At 36.2% G+C, this 19,644-nt stretch overlaps 1 protein-coding gene across 2 annotated transcripts in view; it reads right to left on the minus strand.

Annotated features, from left to right (window-relative positions):
• DMD (dystrophin) overlaps positions 1-19,644 on the minus strand; it is a 1,782,468-nt gene that overhangs the window by 664,049 nt on the left and 1,098,775 nt on the right. Inside the window, exon 1 of one of the 2 annotated variants that reach the window (XM_012730298.1) lies at positions 5,640-5,707. Coding sequence is in view for 1 of the 2 variants with exons in the window: in XM_012730297.1 (XP_012585751.1) it covers positions 5,640-5,804 (165 nt within the window). In the remaining variant the exon portion in view is untranslated. Of the gene's footprint in view, positions 1-5,639; positions 5,805-19,644 lie in introns of those variants that run through there. The other variant, XM_012730297.1, reaches the window with a different exon arrangement.

The raw sequence follows: 19,644 nt of genomic DNA on the forward strand, positions 1-19,644 counted from the left end.
ATAATAATAATAATAATAATAATAATAAACAACTGTATACCAGAGACATTTTATGGGGATGGAGTGGGAACTGGGATCAAAAACGGGGGGTGGGGGAGAAGTGCACTGGACTATGGTGGTGGCACACGGGTTATTTGGTGATGGGAAGCCCACGGAGATTACAACTGAGATGGAAAAAGGTACACAATTATGACTTTTTACATTAAAATTTAAAAAAAAAGATTATGTATTGAAAACCATTATGCCTTGAGCTTCTACTGTGTGGGCCTTTGAGGAAGTATTCTAGGACTCCAAGATCTTTCATACCCTATTCTAAAAAAAATAAATGTGCTGATGGAGTCTTACCAAAGCCTCTCTGATGTCTGTGACATCACTGAAAACATTCATACTGCAATCCACATTCAAGCATCTAAAATGCTTCTGGTCTAACAGTTTTGAATCTTCATAACTAGCTACAATGTAGACTCAGAAAGTGGGGTTGTGGTCTGGTCCAGTCATTCATCTTTGCTTTTCTTCTAGTTTTCCAAGAAAATCCCTCTCATTAAATACTTCATGTTTTTAGTTTATTACAATTGCTTTCTTTTTTTCCCGGATTCCTTACGCTCCTGCTATGCGTGAAACCATCCGGTATTTTTTTCTGGCTTATTTCACTAAGCATGATCCCAAACAAACAAACAAACAAAAACATGAACAACTTAAAAATCAGAGACATTTTACGGGGGTAGAGGGAAACTGGATCAAAACTGGGGTGGGAAGAGCACACAGGGCTATGGTGATGATGGCACTGGGGTGAATTGGGAAGTCCACGGGGATTACAACTGAGATGAAAAAATGAAGAATGATTTAATAAACAGATAGATAGATAGATAGATAGATACATAGATACATAGATACATAGATACATACATACATACATACATACATACATGCATAAATGCCTATTGTTAATACCACCCAACAAAAATCATCTACCACTAGGTCTTAGAGTCAATTCAACTAATTCTTCAGCAACAGAAGCTTCTAAAATGAACTATGTAGGTTAACTTTCCTAAGTTGTTCAATGGAAAACTAGGCTTCCTTTAACAAATGAGAAGACCAATAAGAATGATTGGGACATTCTTCTTCGCTTGACTAAATCTGAAACAGCTTTCTTCCTAATTATACACCTTGTCTTTTCTTAGCACCTTTACTTTAGAGCATTTCCAATTGGACATTCTTTTGCTGTCAACAAACCTACAATTTAGTAATTGTTTTTCCTCAAGGATTTGGGAGTCATTCCTTTCAATAGCAAAAATGAGGCAGGCCAGCATTCTGTCTCCCAATCTCATGTGAGGACAGTAGCTATACTGAAAAAGTGGAAACTGGCAAACACAGATGGCCTCACCTCATTGACAAGCTTCCAACCCTGAATATCCTCTAGTACTTTTCCACTATATATCAACTTTGCTTGCCTTTTGCTTCAGTGGAGTTGTTTTCACACACGCTCTCTCCTATTGCAATAGCCTTGAATAAAATCTTCCTTGCATGTTAAGTTGTCTGGTGCAATTTTTCTTCAACAACACTCACATCATGTGAACACATGCAGAAAATGATCGAGGTGTTCATATACTTGAATGTTCAGTTACAACAATTTTGCCTTGCTGTAGTATACAGCGCGGACTTTACCTTATGGACAATTACATTGAAGATTCTTATGTGTTTGGGAAGAGCCAACAGAACAGTGGGTTATATTTATTTATAGACCACAAAAGGAAAGTTATACTTGAGGGGAGGGAAATGTCCTCCTTGTCATCAAAATGAAAGTATTCCAGTCAGAAAGACTTCACATATAATTATATTTCCTCCTCTATCTAATATTTTAATAAAAAGTTAGGAAAGCAGTCATTAGGCAGTTTTATGTCAGATGAATAGTCTACCTCCAGTTCATTATTGAAAACTTTCATTGAAGATTAAAAACATAAGACCCTTTATAGAAATTTGAACTGGTCCCTGTTTCTTAGCATTCAATTATCATTTCTGAAATCTGAAATCAACATATTTTATGTCTAAATTGAGAGTACATTTGAAAATCAAAATTCAAAGGCATGCCTTCTAGTGGGCTGACTGATGGGAAAGGGCTGTGATTACGCCTAATTTTCACCCTCTACATCACGATCTCATTGATTATGTTTCTCAGCTTGCTAAGGGTTCTGTGAGGTGATTTTCAAGATGAATATTGCTATTTGCAGGATTTCCTGAATAGGAATATTTCGGGAGTAAATTGCACAAACCAAGCGATGTGCAGTCAATTTTCACTCCAGCATAAACAATGTATTAGAACAGAGCCCTTAAGGCTTTTTTTATTTGGGTTTCATTACACAGCTAGCTGCATTTCATCAATAAGCATGAAGTGCCAAGCAGGCAAAACTAGGGCTCACGGAGGGTATTACCTATTTTTTTGAACAGGTGCTTGGTCTAACTAGAGAAAACGAACGATCTGAATGGCAAGGCTTTAGGCCCTTTTTGTTTGTTTTGGTTTTTGTTTGTTTGTTTGTTTTTATTGTGATCAGATTGGTTTACAACACTGTATGATTTAGAGTTGCAGGGTCACACTTCTTCAGATGTATGTTACACCCTAACAACATTATTTTCAAAGGCAGCCAAGGTCAGAGAAGACTTTTTTTTTCAAATGTAGGAAATGAAGTCACTTATGCATCTGCTTTCTCTGCATTAACTAATTTCTGAGATTTTTAAAAAGGTGTTCTTCACTCTGTGTTAAAAATGAACATGTACTCAAAAACTCGCTAAAAAACTTTTAGTTTCTGGTAGCTAAAATTTAAGCAAAAGCAAAACCCATCCTCTCATCTTTCTCTAACAGAAAATAAAAAAAGTTTAACTCTTTTAAGCAGAGTAATATAGCAGAATAAAGACTAAAATCACATATCTTATAGCAGAACTCTGTGCAATCTGAGTAAATCATTTACTAGAGAGTGAATATAGATGGAAATGACAGAAAGGGATAAAAAACTAGGTTAGTCAGTAAATTATTCACATAGGTCACTATTTCCTGATTACAAATTAGGGAGCTGAGAATGGGGGGGGGTTCTCAAGTTATCATATATACATCTTTTTTTTTTTTTTTTTGCCTTTTATACAGCCATAAGCAGAAGAAAAAAAACTAAGTGGATACTTCTGAATTCTACAATCCAGATATGAAAAACTCAGAATATGCATAGAGGACAGTGGCCAAGGAGTCTGACTGCCAGGGGAAAAGCAGCTGCCTTCCCTTTAGTGATTCCATTCAAGCTACAGGAGGTAAATATCAGGAGTCTCTGGAACTCCTCACAGCAGTGAGAGTTGTGACTTGTAGCTTTGATAAAGGAAACTGATTAACACAGCTAAGAGCAGTTTCACTTCAAATTACAGGGATTCATTTGGCAGGGATCTTGAGCCACGACAAAGCCCAATGCAAGTTTGCAATATCTGAGAACAATTCTGGGGGTATCCACTTGGGAGGGGGTCACTTTGCCTGAGTAAATAACAAGCATGGGCGACAGGACTTTCTTACTCTCGTCACTAACGTCCATGAACTGAGATAGCTAAAAGTGCATCTCTTTACAATATATTAATGAAGAAGTCCATTTTAATCAAAGATTACACTGAAAAGCTATGTAGCAACACTACATCAAGAATCATTTATTTATTTATCTTTCTTTTTTTTCATTTTAGATTTCTTTATGCATACACAACTTGGGTACAGGCCAGAGATACAGGGGCAGTGAAAGAATTCGCCATAGTCAGAGTGGGGTGCGGAACAGGCAGTACATTGCTTAGGGGAGCAGCAGGCAAGGCAGGAGAGGTCTGCTGCGCCATGTGGGTCACCTCTGGGGCAGGGATCAGACTCGCACTGAAGTGGCTGGCCACGGCCTGCTTCGCAGTGCTTGCACTTTAACATGCTGCAGCACCAGGGAGGGCCTCAACAATTATTTAAAAAATATACTAGATTCAAGATAATGAAGAATTCAAGTAGGGTATTCTTTATTGGAACAGATAGTTGTAATGTCTTCATTGAGACTATTAAGCAACAAAAAAGTAGTATTGAAGAGATACAGTTGCAGGGGAAAATGGACACTGGTCAAATAGCTCTAAGGATGTTATGTTCTAGTTAGGTAGGAAAAAATACTGGAGACTTCCCAGTACTGGTAGCTTCCTGCAATGATGATGTGCTGTGCATTCACCCAGTTTTGTTCCTGTGACTATGCCTGACCCCAATGCAAAGTGACAGGTATCCCAGAAGCCATCCCTTGGTGGGAAACCTGTCACTGTGCCATCGCTGTGTAATTATCTGTGTTGTTAATCTGTCCTGTATACCTTCTTACAACTAATTAAGTTTGTTGTGTGCGGTCTCATGTGAACGAAGTTTAACAGTCAGACTGAACCCAAGACCATGCCACTCTTTGGGCAGCTATGGTTTTGTATTGGTGAAGTTATGTCTGCCTGTTCTTGGGGTTAGCTATCAGAACGGTCGGTGTAATTTTCAGGAGGAATGCACCTTGCAAATAAAAGGAACTCTTACCTACTGTTGGTTGGAATGTAGACTAGTTTATTCTCTGTGGAAAATAGCATGGAGGTTTCTAAAACATTAAAAACAGATCTACCATATGATCCAGCCATACCTCTCCTAAGTATCTAACCATGGAATATAAAAGACATTAATTTGAAGGGATGTATGCACATCTTGTTCTTTGTAGCTCTATTTATAGAACCAAGCTAGGGGGGAAAGCTAAATGTCCAATGACAGATGAGTGATTTAGGAAGATGTGTTTTTATATATGTGTATATGTGTGTGTGTGTGTAATATATATACACACACACACAAGAATACTCAGTCATATATTTTATATATATATATATATATATATATATATATATATATATATATATATATATATATATAAGAAGGAATCTTGCATTTGCAACAGCATAGATGGAAATGGAGGGAATTTTGCTAAGTGAAATAAGTCAGAAGGAGAAACCGAAATACTGGATGATTTCATTCATATGTAGAATTTAAAACACAAAATAAGCAGACAGAGTCAAAACAAGACAAGCACTCGCATTCTGGCTGATGCAGAGATGATGATGCCAGCAGGGAAGGGTGGGGAAGCTGGGAGCCAAGGGCTGGGGGATACCATGCACTATGGTGGGTTACCAGGATTTGGAGGAGGGCATGGTCTGATAACATGCATTTGTAGAGGTGTGCACTTATACCCCTAAAACTTATACAGTGTTGTAACCAAACATTACATGAATAAGCATAATTTGAAAAAAAAATAGGAACCTATAGTTTACTTTGCAGGCACCTAATCTCCTAAGAAGCTTTGAATTTGAATAAGGAGTCTACACATACATATTAAGTTCAGTTAAAGTAACACCTGAAAATGGATCACAGAAACAGGTATGATGAAGACCTTCCAGTGATATGTTCAGTGAACCCGCTGTGGCTAACAAATGCTGGAAGGAAGGAAAACACAGTCAAGTGATAAAACACTCATAATAACCAATCTAATAACATTGATATAGTGACAGTGAGTGAGGAACTTAGCTCAGTGATATTGCCATTCTTTGGGAAAACATTATTTAAAGAGAAATGTTCCTACCTTAATATCAAATGGTCCAGTTTGACTCGGTTGATTATAAATTTCCAATTGATTCCGAATAGGAAACAGCCACAAAAGCAGATGATTTACTTGTTCTTCAATCTGTCCAAGGTCTTTTATGTGAGCCTCAAGTTTTCCTTGTTTCTCAGGTAAATCTCTAGAAACCTGTAGGGGAAAAAATGATAACATTCTCAGGGCTCAAATAAAAAAAAAAAAAAAGGAAAAAAGTTATAAGATATCATTGCCATGAACTGATTTGGTATAGTAACAGCATGATGTTGATTACTTATATATGCTTCAAGTTAAGATTTAATTGATATATTACAAATCATTCAATGATAGTTTTTTTTCCAAAAATTTCATTTTTTAAAGATTTATTTATTTATTCATACAGAATAAATGCGGAGGGTGAGAAGATTCATCAGGGACAGAGTGAGGAGCAGAACAGGCAGATCGACGAAGTACACTGCTGAGGGGAGCAGCGGGCGGGCCAGGAGAGGTCTGCCACACCGTGTGGTCACCTCCGGGGCAGGCAGGGATCGAACTCATGCGCAAGTGGCTTTTGCTTCTTAGTGCTGTGCTTTAACCCGCTGCGCCACCAGGGAGGGCCCAAAATTTCATTTTTTTAAGTCACTAAGTCTTTTCTTTCTTTTTAAAATTCATAACACAATGCACACAAATGAACACCCAACTCCAACTACTGAAAGGAAAAGAATGTATTCTTCACTGAACCACTCACTAAACATAACGGTGTGGCAAGTTTTATATAACAGACACCCTACATTTAAACTTGTTTCTAACTTTCTTTTATGTTAAGGAAAATCATACAAGGAAATCCTTTTATGTTCAAGAAAAATGGGTGAAGTAAGCAGTTTTATGAGCTACAATTTCCAAGGCTTGTGATAATAAAATAAAACAGAATCAGGCCATTGGAATGAAAAGCAAAAAGCACAATTGGGTTAGAAGAGACTATGCCAGAATTAGTATTGGTTCTTTTAAGAGTTCAGCATTGTGTTTGGGAATTTCACATTTATTGACCACTTACCCTACGGCACCTGAAACTCATGGTTGATCATTTTAACAATAATTGGTTTGCCCTTGGTTCATTCTACCTCCTAGTCTATCTTTTATGATAACCATACTGTTATTTTCTACACTTTCAACTTAGGAACTTTTAAAGCTACGTTTAAGGAATATCATATTCTCTAATTGGGCCTATATGTACTCAAGGGTTATGGGGTAAAAAGGTGATACATAAAGGGACAAAAGTATTGCTATTTATCCTTATTTAGTGATAATACTGGTTTGCAACATTGCATGCAATGTAGGGGTGTAGATGCACACTTCTTCACACGTCTACTACCATAGCTTACCCATAATCCCCCACTGTAGTACAGTGGGTTCCCTCCCTGCTTTGTTTCCAAAACCTTGCCTTTTTTTTTCTTATTAGTCTTTCCTTACATGGGTAAACAATCAAAGGAGCCAAGTGCTAAGGTAGCATGGAATACCTGCCCATGAATAGTGAATCATGATTTTATATTTCCTTTGTCTGACTTGTACCCTACTAGACAGTAAATAGTTATTAGAAGGTCTAGTTTTATTTTATGAATTATAACTTATAGAGACATCTGCTGTGTTGAACTGTGTGTGTGAGAGAGAGAGAGACAGAGAGAGACAGAGAGAGAGAGAGAGAGAGAGAGAGAGAGAGAGAGGAGGTGTGTAACAATGCACCTTCATGTATATAATACTCTAATAATGTCATCAACTTATCTTTTCCAGCATTTATAAGGAGGTAACTAGTTTATTTTTATTGGATCATTTTCTACTCACAAGTACATATAAAAAGAAATTTACAGCTTCAGCTTAAAGCATCCAAGAACCTCTAGATTCTGAACCTTCTGGCGATAACAGCCATTATATTTTCTTAAAATTAAGCTATGAACTCATTTTTATCTGATCACAAGATAATTCACATTTCATTGAGGCTTCATAAATAAGCACATAAATCTGGATAACATTTAACTGAGATTGCAGATTTTCTTCTCATTCCTCCTAATCTACCCTTTCCTGGTTATTTGGATAGAACAATCCATCACAGAAAACACTGCAACTGATGTAACGTTTTTCTGCAATTATTCCAGACTAAAATCTGGAATAATAAATAGCTTTTAATGAGAACTTGGGGGGAATTTTCAGCTTAGTTATGACATCTGCATTAGTTATGACATCTGCATTAGTTATCCCCTCAATGATCTTATGCTTTTCACTATCACAGTGCTGATCTCATACTAAGTGATAATTACATTGACCTCCCTCACTGAGCTTTGGTTTCTAGGTAAACTGGGTCTTACAACCAACAGGCCTTCGATAGATAACTGTGGGGTGAAAGACAAACAACTTTCAAATTTATTATCATTTTTTCCCTATGTAAAATGCAATGCATGTCCATAATCATTTCACACACACACACACACACACACACACACACACACATTATCCTTAAGTTAAACAGCTCTAGTAGGCAAAAATATTAATAAACTGAACTAGATATAAAACAGATATGTTTGTGGCAAAGAAAACTATAAGTAAAGTCAAAGGAAAAATAAACTGTGAAAATTATTTGTGACTCAATTCTCAGGTAATGGACTAATTTTCTTAACACATAAGAGAGGTTCTGCAAATTAATAAGAAAAGGCCAATGACTTCATAGGAAACTGGAGAAAAATTAAGGGTAGGTTAGGAAAAAATAAAAATACATATTGCTTTTGAACAGAGGCTAAGTCCTGATTATGAGAAGTCCAAGCATTTGATTTATTGCACTGATTAAAAGCCCAAGTATGAAAACCTGCACAACTAAAGTCATGGCAAATAAGACCCTATACATATTTGTGCCCCCCAATGGAAGAAAGTTAGATAAAGTTCATCAAGTGGATGCAACTTTGAGCCAGGATTTTTTTTGTAGGGACTTAACTTGTAGATATAATCATGGAGTTACAATCAATGCTTGGTGGCGACAGCCATAGATGGTAGATGGGGTGGGAGAACTTGCAGTGTATGTTTTTAATTTATGAAAAATATTAATGAATTACCTCTGCAAAGAAGACCCTTTAAAGTATAATTTAGAAATAAAAATGGTACCTTTTCTACGCACTACAAAATACTGGAAAATAATTATACTTTGTTATCTAAAGTCCTCAAATGTACAATGATTATTTTCCCCTAACATGTATATTTACCATACATGCATTATATTTTCTAATATTCTTTGAATATACTATAAAACCATGTTTTTTTCACACAAAATGTTCCCTGTGTGAAAGAAAACACATTCAGTTCTCTTATGTGTTAATTTATTATCTAACTAAATCTTGACCTAATTTCACTTAAGGTTGGTTTTCTTTTCTTTCGATTTCTGAATTCTAATTTAAATAGTGTAGAAATTTTCATATTAAGATAAACAGAGGTGCCTACATTAGGGGAAAAAAAAAACCAGACACAAATACAAATTTTACAACAAAAAAAATCCCAGAGAAATTTAAGCAAAAAATACTAGTGAAACAAAGTAAGTAAAAATATTGGTATGGGGAGGCCCTTTAAAAGCAGAAAATAGTGGCCCTCCCTGGAGACGCAGCAGGTTAAAGCACAACACTGAGAAACTAAAGCCACTTCCGCATGAGTTCGATTCCCGCCTGCCCCAGAGGTGACCACATGGCGCGGCAGACCTCTCCTGACCCGCCCGCTGCTCCCCTCAGCAGTGTATTTCATCTATCTGATCTGCCTGTTCTGCTCCCCACTCTGTCTCTGGTGAAGCCTCTCGCCACCCCTGAGTCTCTGACCTGCACCCCAGTTCTGTATGTACAAATAAAAAAAAAGTCTAACATACTATAAAAAAAGCAGAAGCAGAAAATAGTTTGATAAACTATTAAATGTAATATTTGTAGTGTTCATCTAGAAATAAAGGCAAATTAAGAGAATTACAGCAAGTGAAGTAGTTGCAACATTAAAGGATAATATAAAATTGATCTTTCAATGAATGAAAAGGGATGGATAATTTACTACAAAGTTGCTTAAAGAGTATACAGAAGAACTTAGACTAAAAATAAAAAAAATGCAAACAGCCAGTAATCAAAGTCTAACCACTTAGTAATCAATGAATTACAAATTAAAGATGTCGTTATTTGCATATTTAATTGACTTTTGTAAGTAGTGCTTTTCAAGTTTCTGGATAAAACAGATTCTAACATTTGTTGGAGATTAGACTTTTTTCTGAAAATTCCAAAATTGTTTCTATTTATTGTTTTGTTACTTACTGTTAATTCTTGGACAGTGTTTGATTTCTTCACTCAGGTGTAGTCATGTAGTTATCCCACCACCACAGCACCTGACATCCATCACCACAGTCCCTCTTGCTCTTCACTACCTATTTTGACCCCTTTTCCCTCATCTATGGTCAGACTGCAAGTGTTATCGTTTTCTTGACCCCTTATTCAGTTTCTCTATATTCTACATAAGGGAGCTTGATGGACACATATTTTTACATTTGCAAGAAATTATTTGCTAATTCATAACAAAAAGCAGTAATTTTATCCTGAAAGCTAAAAAATGCTGAAAATTTAAGGGAAAAAAAAACTAGAGGATTATACTTTGTTTCTCCTGGAAATGGAAAATTGGGAAGGCCAGTGTTACAAAGCTATCAGTTTTCCTCAAATAATCAGTAAATTCAATGTAATCCCAATCAAAATTGAAGCAGCTAATTCTTTATAAATTAGCATAACAATTTTATGCTGTATAGGGACATACAATGGGCCAAGAATACCCATGGCATTCCTAAAGAACAACAAATAAAGTTTGTGACGAAGTACAATGTTTATTATTATTAATTCTGTATGGTGTAGATGTTAAGACTAGAAATTATATATATGTATATGTTATTTGGTTTGTGACAACAGTTCATAACTAAATGAACTAGGTGAATATTAGTAAAAAAAAATAACTTGGACCACTTAGTGCATATCACACATATAGGAAATCAATTCCAGTTTAGTTAAGACTGCAGGGTAAAACAAAACAAAATATTGTTGGGTTATTATCAATTCAAAATCAGGTACATTATCTTTACATAACTAATGTAAAGACAGCTATAAGTGACTTCTACATTTTGGTAGATTTTTACTTTCATTATTTTTTTCTAAAATTAGAGATATAAAGTTCTTACTGTGATTTAAAGTCATAATAATTTTCAATTCAAATAAATAGTAACTTTGTGATATTTTAATCAATATTTGCAGAGTTTATGCAGAATTTTAAAACTTTCATACCTCTAAATACAATTTTAAAATTCATATCCATACAACTCCAAATGAAATACCAGATGAAATCATTTTTAGCTGTGAATAGAACTATAAAAGCAATGCCAACATAGGTAAATCTTCATAAAATTTTGATGTGAAAGCTAAAATTTTGATTTAGAAATGATAAAATGACACATTTGAATTCATAATACTCTAGATCTTTCTTATATTAACTGTTGGACAAACAAAAGAATCAAAACTGAAAACAACCCATTTTTTAATTTTGAGAAATGGTGAACATCCTGAAACTGTTGCATAAATGGCACAAAGAACCTATGCACGACTTTCATCTAGGCTCATCAATGGGGAACTTTTCCCCACCTTTGTTTTTTCTCTTGGTGTGTGTACATTTATGATTTCCTTTCTAAATTAGTTAATATTGCTTTGCAATACTGTCTATGATTCAGGAGAACAGATTCATGCCTCCTCAAATGTATATTATCACACCACACCCACCAATGAAGCACTCATAGTCTCTAACCACAGACTTCTGGGCTCCTTGCTCCCCCCAGACACACTTATGATAAAACCATTTTAACAGATCAACAAGAGAAAGAAAAATACTCAGCAACAAAAAATGATGAATTGGAAACAACCAGTTCATGAAAGAGGAACTATGACTGACCTGTAAGTCTACTGAAACTGTCTAATTAATTCCACTAGGAACCACAGAAATGTAATTCAAACAGTGAGGTTAAATACTGAGTTCACTGAGTTAGCAAAGATTTTCTTTATCTTGTTTCACTATGAGGTGGTGTTGTCTATATTAGTACTAGAGCAAATAGTTGGTCTCACACCCTCATACATATACTGCTGTCTAGTCAGTGAGTTGGAACATCTTGAAGAGTATTGGGAGAGCACAGGTAGAAATTTGCAGAACTAGGACACAAAATAAACTGACTGTTAATATCCCTATGGGGCATCAATAGTCATCAACATTTTGCAAATCTTGTTCACTTCTTTACTGAGAACTAAGACCAACAATATGAACATGATTTAGCTGCTCATTTTCTTTCCAAGAAACCTTTTCTCTGGTTTCCTGAAAGTCAAACATAAGCACATCCTCACACTTAGAGTAGAAATTTTACTTCCAACAATTTAAATGACAATAACTATAATGTGTACATATATAAGTTTAATATGTTTGCTGCAGCCTCATTTATAGATATTAAGTATTTGTAGTAACTTACATGTCCATCAGTAGAGTTTGGGTTAAAGACAATGGACATCCATCCCGTGAAATATTTTGCCAATTGTTGAAAAGTGATGTTGATGAATACTAAGTGATATGTAAAATGTACACTATATCAAAACTTTAACAGTTGAAAATTCTAGGTAATAGGTTATATTTAATTTTTAACGTTTCTCTGAGATGAACAAATAATACTTTTTTTTTTTTTAGAAAATAGTTATTTCAGATGTAGGCACACATGTATCTTTCTATAGAGTGTTTTGCAGTACTTACAACGTGCTTAGCATTATTCCCTGTGATTTTTAAGTATCAGCATTTAATAGTAGCAACCCTATAATGGGGGTACAACAGTGTACCCTTTTTACACATGAAAAACTGACAGAGAGGACAAGTGACTTGCCCAGTGACAAACAGTAAGTAGTACCCAAATTAGAATTTGAATCCAAAAAGTAAAGTAAAGCTGTGAAGCCTACGCTCTTACCCACCATATTATTTTATTTTCCATTACTTTTAGCTATGTGACTTGGGAAACAAATGTGCATACAAAGGAAAGTTTGCTCTCTTTTGTAGCATTTCTTTAAAAAAATTTTGTTTCTGATTGGATCTTAGTACAATTTCTTCAGAACTTTTAAAATATGTGGAATGGGGCACTCCCTGGTGCATTAAAGTGCAGCACTGTAAAGCAATCACCAGCTCCTGCAGCATTCAATCCCTAGCCACGGAGCTGACCCACCTGGCGCAGCAGACTTATCTTGTCTCACCCACTGCTCCCCTCAGCAGAGTACTTCATCAGTCTGCCTGTTCTGCCTCCTACTCCTACTCTGTGTCTGGTGAATCCTCTCACTGCCCCAGAACCTCTGGCCTGCACCCCAGTTCTGTAAGCATAAATAAATATTAAAAAAATATGTATGTGGGATGGTAAAGTCCTAGTGTACTGAACTCAACCTCTGAAATTATCATATACTGCTTTATTTTCTTGCGTTAGTAATGACTGATTCCTAATTGTCTCCCTATTCTTTAGCCTTCCTATTAAAAAAAAAAAAGCCTTTGACAATCTGAACTTATGTACCATTCTTCACATCTTTTAAGTAACTAAACTTTTCACTTGGGTGAAAATAGTGGCCTATTGCTCTTGCTATGTTACTTGACTTTTCTTCCATCTGGTGCCCTGCCATTATCTACTGTCTCATTAAAATGTCTTCTTTTCTCTCAGTGAAATACTACTTTTTCCCTAACTGTCATAAAAAGACCCTTCTCAATCCTTCATGTCATGGGTAATGAAAAGTCCCACCTTCTCAAGAAGCTAGTCTCCAGATAGACATAATTATTCTTTCTAGTAAACTCTGTAGCATTTATATGTGTGGTACTTCATAAGTCCATGTTCGTGCTTTTATTTTTCTTTGCTGTTCTCTTTTAACTTATGTCTTGTTCCTTTTACTTTCTACAGGCACACACACACACACACACACACACAAACATGCTAGCCATCATTCGTTAAATGAACAATCACAAAGATCAATCACTTGTTTGTAACACAGAGAAGGAAAAATTGCGGGTTAAAAGCACAACACACTTTACAGTACTTATGTCCTCCATACGTGGCATCTCTAACTCTGCTTCTTGTGTTAGCCTTTGAGAATGCCCAAGCTTACTAGAACAGTAAGGATAAGTCTTTTTGACAGCTGAATTGATCTCTTGAGGAGCAAAGGAGTACGGAAAAATTAGAGATCTGGTCAGTCAAGAGGACTGAAGGAATATATGGAGAAGCCTCAACTGTTGACATGATTTTCTGTTAGTTGTATTGATGTCATGAATTCTGGGACTAGAGGCAAGATGAGATGCACATTAATTACAGCATTGGCCAGACCATCACCCATGCACTTAATTTTGTGACTATTTACCTAGTAATTATTTCTGTTCCAATCACTGCCTTGTATGCTGTCTAATTTTTAGTTGATTCAGTTGCTCATTATATGGTTAATTACAAGCCTTTACTGTCAACACCCCGCCTTGAAAAAAAAGCTAAGCAACACTGCATTCTGAATGCCTCTTAAATACTCTTATACCAAAAAAAAAAAAAAACAAAAACAAAACAAAACAAAAAAAAACTTCTAAAATTTTGTAATACCAGTGAAATAATTCAAGTAGACCATTAGCTCCCTTTGGATAAAATGCAAGTGGTATGAAATACTCGGAGACCTCATTTTACCTAGCATATTTTCAAATAAATTAAAGCTCCTAGAAAGCCAGAATGTAGGAAAGATAGGTCCTCACACACCATACTCATTTATGTTTTATAAGTGGTCTCATGGTAAAATAAACCTCACTAGTAGGTCATGTATTTTCTTTCTTTGGAGATTCAGTAAAATGATAATGAATTTAGAACTGAAAAATACATTATTGATACATACTACTAGACATTTTAAAATTATAAACCCATATATAACTTCAACATGACCAGTTACAATTCATTTTTAGAACCATCATCCCTGATGGCATCGCTATTGTGGTTTTACTTTAAAAGCATATGGATTTTTGGAGGCCCTCCCTGGTGGTGCAGTGAGTTAAAGCCCAGCACTAAGAAGCTAAAACCACTTCAGCATGAGTTTGAACCCCAAACCCCGCCTGGAGGTAAACTACATGGTGCGGCAGACCTCTCCTGCTCCCCCTCAGCAGAGTTCTTCATCAGTTCTGCTTGTTCTGCTATGGTGAATCCTCTCACTGCCTCTCTGGCCTGTACCCCAGTTCTGTGTGTATAAATAAATAAATCTAAAAAAAAAACAGCATGTGGATTTTATTTCTAAAACGTGAAAATTAACAATGTCTAAAGACCTATCTGATTTCTATATGGTTTCTAATTTTCAAAGAACATAATAAATAGTAGAATCTCCTGTATCAAATCACAATATATATTAGTTTTCATGGCATAGCCACTTTAATACCATGCCTGGAATTTGTTACTGCTGTTAAAGATCTGAAAAGCATAACACACATGATGTGGTAAATGAATATTTCTAGGGAAATTCCAAAGTCAGTAAAATCTGATGTACAATAAATAGGTTTGTGTTCCTTGGAGAACTCTGGCCTTATTAACACACTAAACCCATATCAGCTTTTAAATAAACCTTAGTGTTCACAGGCAGTATTCTTGTTCATTAACTTCTTAGTTTGCAGTATAAGAAGCTAACTCCATGGTAAAATAATACTTAATAACACACATAGTTCACGGAAAAAAAAAAAACTGACTGTTCATCTCTATTCAAACCCACCCTAAAATTAGGTAACAAGCCTTGTAACGGCTCCCAGAGGCATAAGACAAGTAAAGTGAATTGGGAAATTGATTTGCCCAAACTTCAACAGCTATCGTTTATATTCTAGAATGGATCTTTTAGGGATTTACACCCACCTAACTATCCACCTACCCACACAATCTTTACTACATAATGTGATTTTTTTGGATCACATACCACTTAAACCTTGAGGACAATAAAATTCACAAAGAAATTAAAGTGCAATTTTACATAACACACACGCCAGTGCCACAGAAAGGTTGTTACAAATTAACCCCATATTTCTTTCTTCCCCTCCCTCTGGGCCTTCTGATTCTAAACAAGAAAGAGCTACTTGCTTATTCCCACCCTCTACCATCAGAAGTCTTTGTTTCCACTTGTTTAAAGGACCCCAAGAGCAGCCTGGCTGATACAGACACACGTCCCTGGGAGTCTCAGGAACCACTGATTTTCATTTTCTGTTTGTTTTGTTTGAACAAAATTCAAGGAAACCTAACCAAGGTCAACTTTATCCAGGTCAAATGAATCATAATAAATCACACTAACCTGAAATGTATGAAGACAGTTCTTGTTAAATATCGCCATTTTAATAGTAGACTTTTTAAAGTCTTCACCTTCATAATGTTTACATCAATCCCTTTGGCATATGGGCTTTAGGGGAAAAAGACAGCTACTCTTAAGTTTATAAGTTGCATTAAAAATGAATTGGGTTTTAAGTATAACTTTAAACTTAAATTACTTAGACTTAAATATAATTGGAAAATAAGTTCCTTGGGTACACTTGCTTCATTTGCAAAGTTCGACATGTTCAATGCATTGGGCAAGGGGTAGACACCACATCCAAGACTGTATGAGCCATAGGGTAGCACCTGCTTCAAGACTGATACACCTAAAAGACTTAACTAAGCCTCAGGATTTACTTTTAAAAGCAGAACAAAACATTAAAAAAAATAATTAACCCAAGAGTATACAAACACACACACAAATTTGACAGTTTCGATGACATGGCAATGAATTGCTGCTTTGAATCCCAATGTTTTCAGGCTAGAAAGTTTGTTGTAAGAAAATCGCCACACTGAACAGGAGTCCTATATTTTTGCTCAACTCTGAATGGAATCATTTTATTGCCATCTTTAAAACTATCAAGGTTACCAAATAGTTTCTGTAACAAATGGCATGATCTGTGTAACTCATTTATATTTTCTCTGATAGTGAATATTGTTGCAAATTGATGTATTACTGCTCTTTTAACCATGAAGTAAATGCATATTGCATTATCTACTCAATGAAACATGACTAACAATGAAGAAAATCAATGTCCCTGGGAATTTTAATCTTACTGACAAATAAAAGAATAACATGATATAGAATAGCTACTCCTGGAAATGGTGATTAAGTTAGGGAGGGTGTTTATTGGTTTTGAACACACAAAAAAATGGGAGGATGTGTCATTGGCTTATGTTAAGTTGAGGCTTAGGTGTATAGAACTAAGAGGGAAATGTTTAAAAGTTGAAGTCCAGCAGGCCTCTCCTTGATAATCAGAAGACAAAAGGGCACAGGGGAAAAGTGGAAGAAGAGGGCCCTCTCTGGTGGCGCAGCAGGTTAAAGCACAGCAGTAGGAAGCTAAAGTCACTTCCTCATGAGTCAGATTCCCGACTGCCCAGAGGAGATCCACATGGTGCGGCAGACCTCTCCTGACCCGCCCGCTGCTCCCCTCAGCAGTGTATTTCGTCAGTCGGCCTGTTCTGCTCCCCACTCTGTCTCTGGTGAATCCTCTCACCCTCCGCATCTCTGGCCTGTACCCCAGTTCTGTATGCACAAATAAATAAATCTTAAAAAAAAAGTGGAAGAAGAGTAGAAGTACTTCTTGTTTTCTTTAGGAAAATATGAAAAAAATCAGGGCCTAAATCATTAAGTTTTCTGCCAGACTTACTGCTATCGGCCCATTTCCATCCAAGTCTAGGGCAGGAGGCGGAAGCTGTGCTTCATGGTTCCCATCCAGCCACCACCTATATTTGTACAGCCTGAGCTAAGAACTTTTTTTTAAATAATAGTTTATTTTCACATCATTTTGTGCCTTTTTCCATCTTAGTTGTTAAGATCTTTTATTTATTTTACATTTTCAATGATTGACAGACAAAATATATGTGACATGTGGCATGTGGAAGTTATATGAAATTATACATAAAAATTGAAGTTTGGGTCCATGGATAAAGTGTTATTGGAACACAATCATCCTACTTTATTCACTACTACCTCTGGTTGCCTCTGCACTAAAGACAGCATTGAGTAGTTGTGTTTTGTGGCCTGCAGAATCTAAAATATTGACTCTCTGGACTTTTAGAGATTTGAAGCATCCCTGCTCTAGAGGGCTCAGTGTTGCGGCTCAGCCTCTAGTTCTTCTTGGATCTTCCCCCCTGCCTCCTCCAGGTGCTTTAGGGGGTGACTCAGGGAGGGCAGTGCCTGGGGTTGAAGGTATGAGAAAAACCTTATCAAAGACAGAATTCAAAAAAGAACTCATCTAAATTTCAAAAAAGTATGAGGACAGCCACCTCCACTGGGCAATTTATAAAAATCTACAACCTTCTCCCTCTGTTGTAGAAGAAGTTTATGACAGCGATGTCTGATGTGGCTGAGCTATTTATTTAGGATCTGCTAGTTGAATTTTGCAAGAGCTGAATATTGCATGGGATAGAAATTTTGAAAGATTAAATTGTATTATGATTTCACTTTAAAATTCTTTCATTTGCTTTCCCAGAAGTAGTTACTTCAAGAAAAGTGTAGAGGAAAATGGAACAAAGTAGTCAATAAATGGAAATGGTGAACCAACATAAAAACAAACAAAAAGAAATTTAAAAATGGATAATATCCCTAAGCCACTGCTCGTAGCCTCGATGAACAATGAGTTATACACGGAAGTGTCCTTGCCACACGGTGCCTGTGCAAGTGAAGTGCCTGGAAGGGGATTATTATTTTTTTTTCTTTTTAAAGATTGATTTATTTATGCATATAGAAAGGGGGTATAGGCTAGAGGCGCAAATGTGGTGAGAGGATTCACCAGAGACAGTGAGGAGCAGAACAGGAAGATCAATGAAGTACACTGCTGAGGGGAGCAGCAGGCAGACAGGTGACCATGTGGGTCACCTCCTGGGCCTGGGATCGAACCTGCACTGAAATGACTGTGGCTAGCTTGCAGAGCTGTGTCCCAACCCCTTGCACCACCAGGGAGGGTCAGGAAGGGGACTATTTTGACTAGAGATAAGGATGTAAATATGAAGGACAGACTGCTGGATAGCACAAATTTGAACGCAACAAAGTCAAATACCAACATTTTCATACTGAATAAAATTTCAAAATAACAATTAGGTAGATTCAACTAGGTATATTGAAACTTAAATCACTCATTTAATTTTGCTACTTTAATATCCATGAACATACAACATCATACATGATGCTCACTTTACACTGCTCTTGTACTACACCTCTAGAAAAATGCTATGCATCTAGGAATGACAGAAAACTACTATATTGAGAGATAATCCACACATGTTAAAAAAGCCATGTGACTTTTCGTGCATCTATGTTCCTTAATTTTATAAAAAAAGAGGTAAAGGATTTTATAAAAAAAGAGGTAAAGGGTTTTTTTTTTAATATAATAGTCTATTTTTACATCATTTTGTGCATTTTTCCATCTCAGTTGTAATCCCTGTGGACTTCCCATCACCAAAAAAAAAAAAAAAAGTAAAGTTCTTTTTTAATAAAAAGATCAATTTCTTCTTGCTGCTAGTAAATAAATGCGGAACAAGTTATTTATTTATTTATTTATTTATTTATTTTAGAACAAGTTATTTTTAAGTGAGCGGTAGGAAGGAGCACCATGTTAGCAGCTTATCTTGGATGGGCCCAGCTGTTCCCTGGATGTTTCCTAACTCCTCAGGATGAAGAATCCTTAGTGTGTTAATTCCATGTCCTTATTCTCTGGCCTCCATGTTTAAGTGAGTTCTCGTGCTTCGGCCCTGGGGACTGTCTTACAACCAACTTATGACTGGAAACCAGAGGTGCACAGCTTCACTTTGCACACCAACTTTTGTGCCCCACCCCAGACTGTATATCATGGGGTTTTATTCCTCCCTAACTTCCTGTCTAAGGTGGGGTGCTGGACAAAAGAACAG

The sequence above is a fragment of the Condylura cristata genome, unplaced genomic scaffold (genome assembly GCF_000260355.1).
Source record: "Condylura cristata isolate star-nosed mole 26May11 unplaced genomic scaffold, ConCri1.0 scaffold00027, whole genome shotgun sequence".
Taxonomy (NCBI): domain Eukaryota; kingdom Metazoa; phylum Chordata; class Mammalia; order Eulipotyphla; family Talpidae; genus Condylura; species Condylura cristata.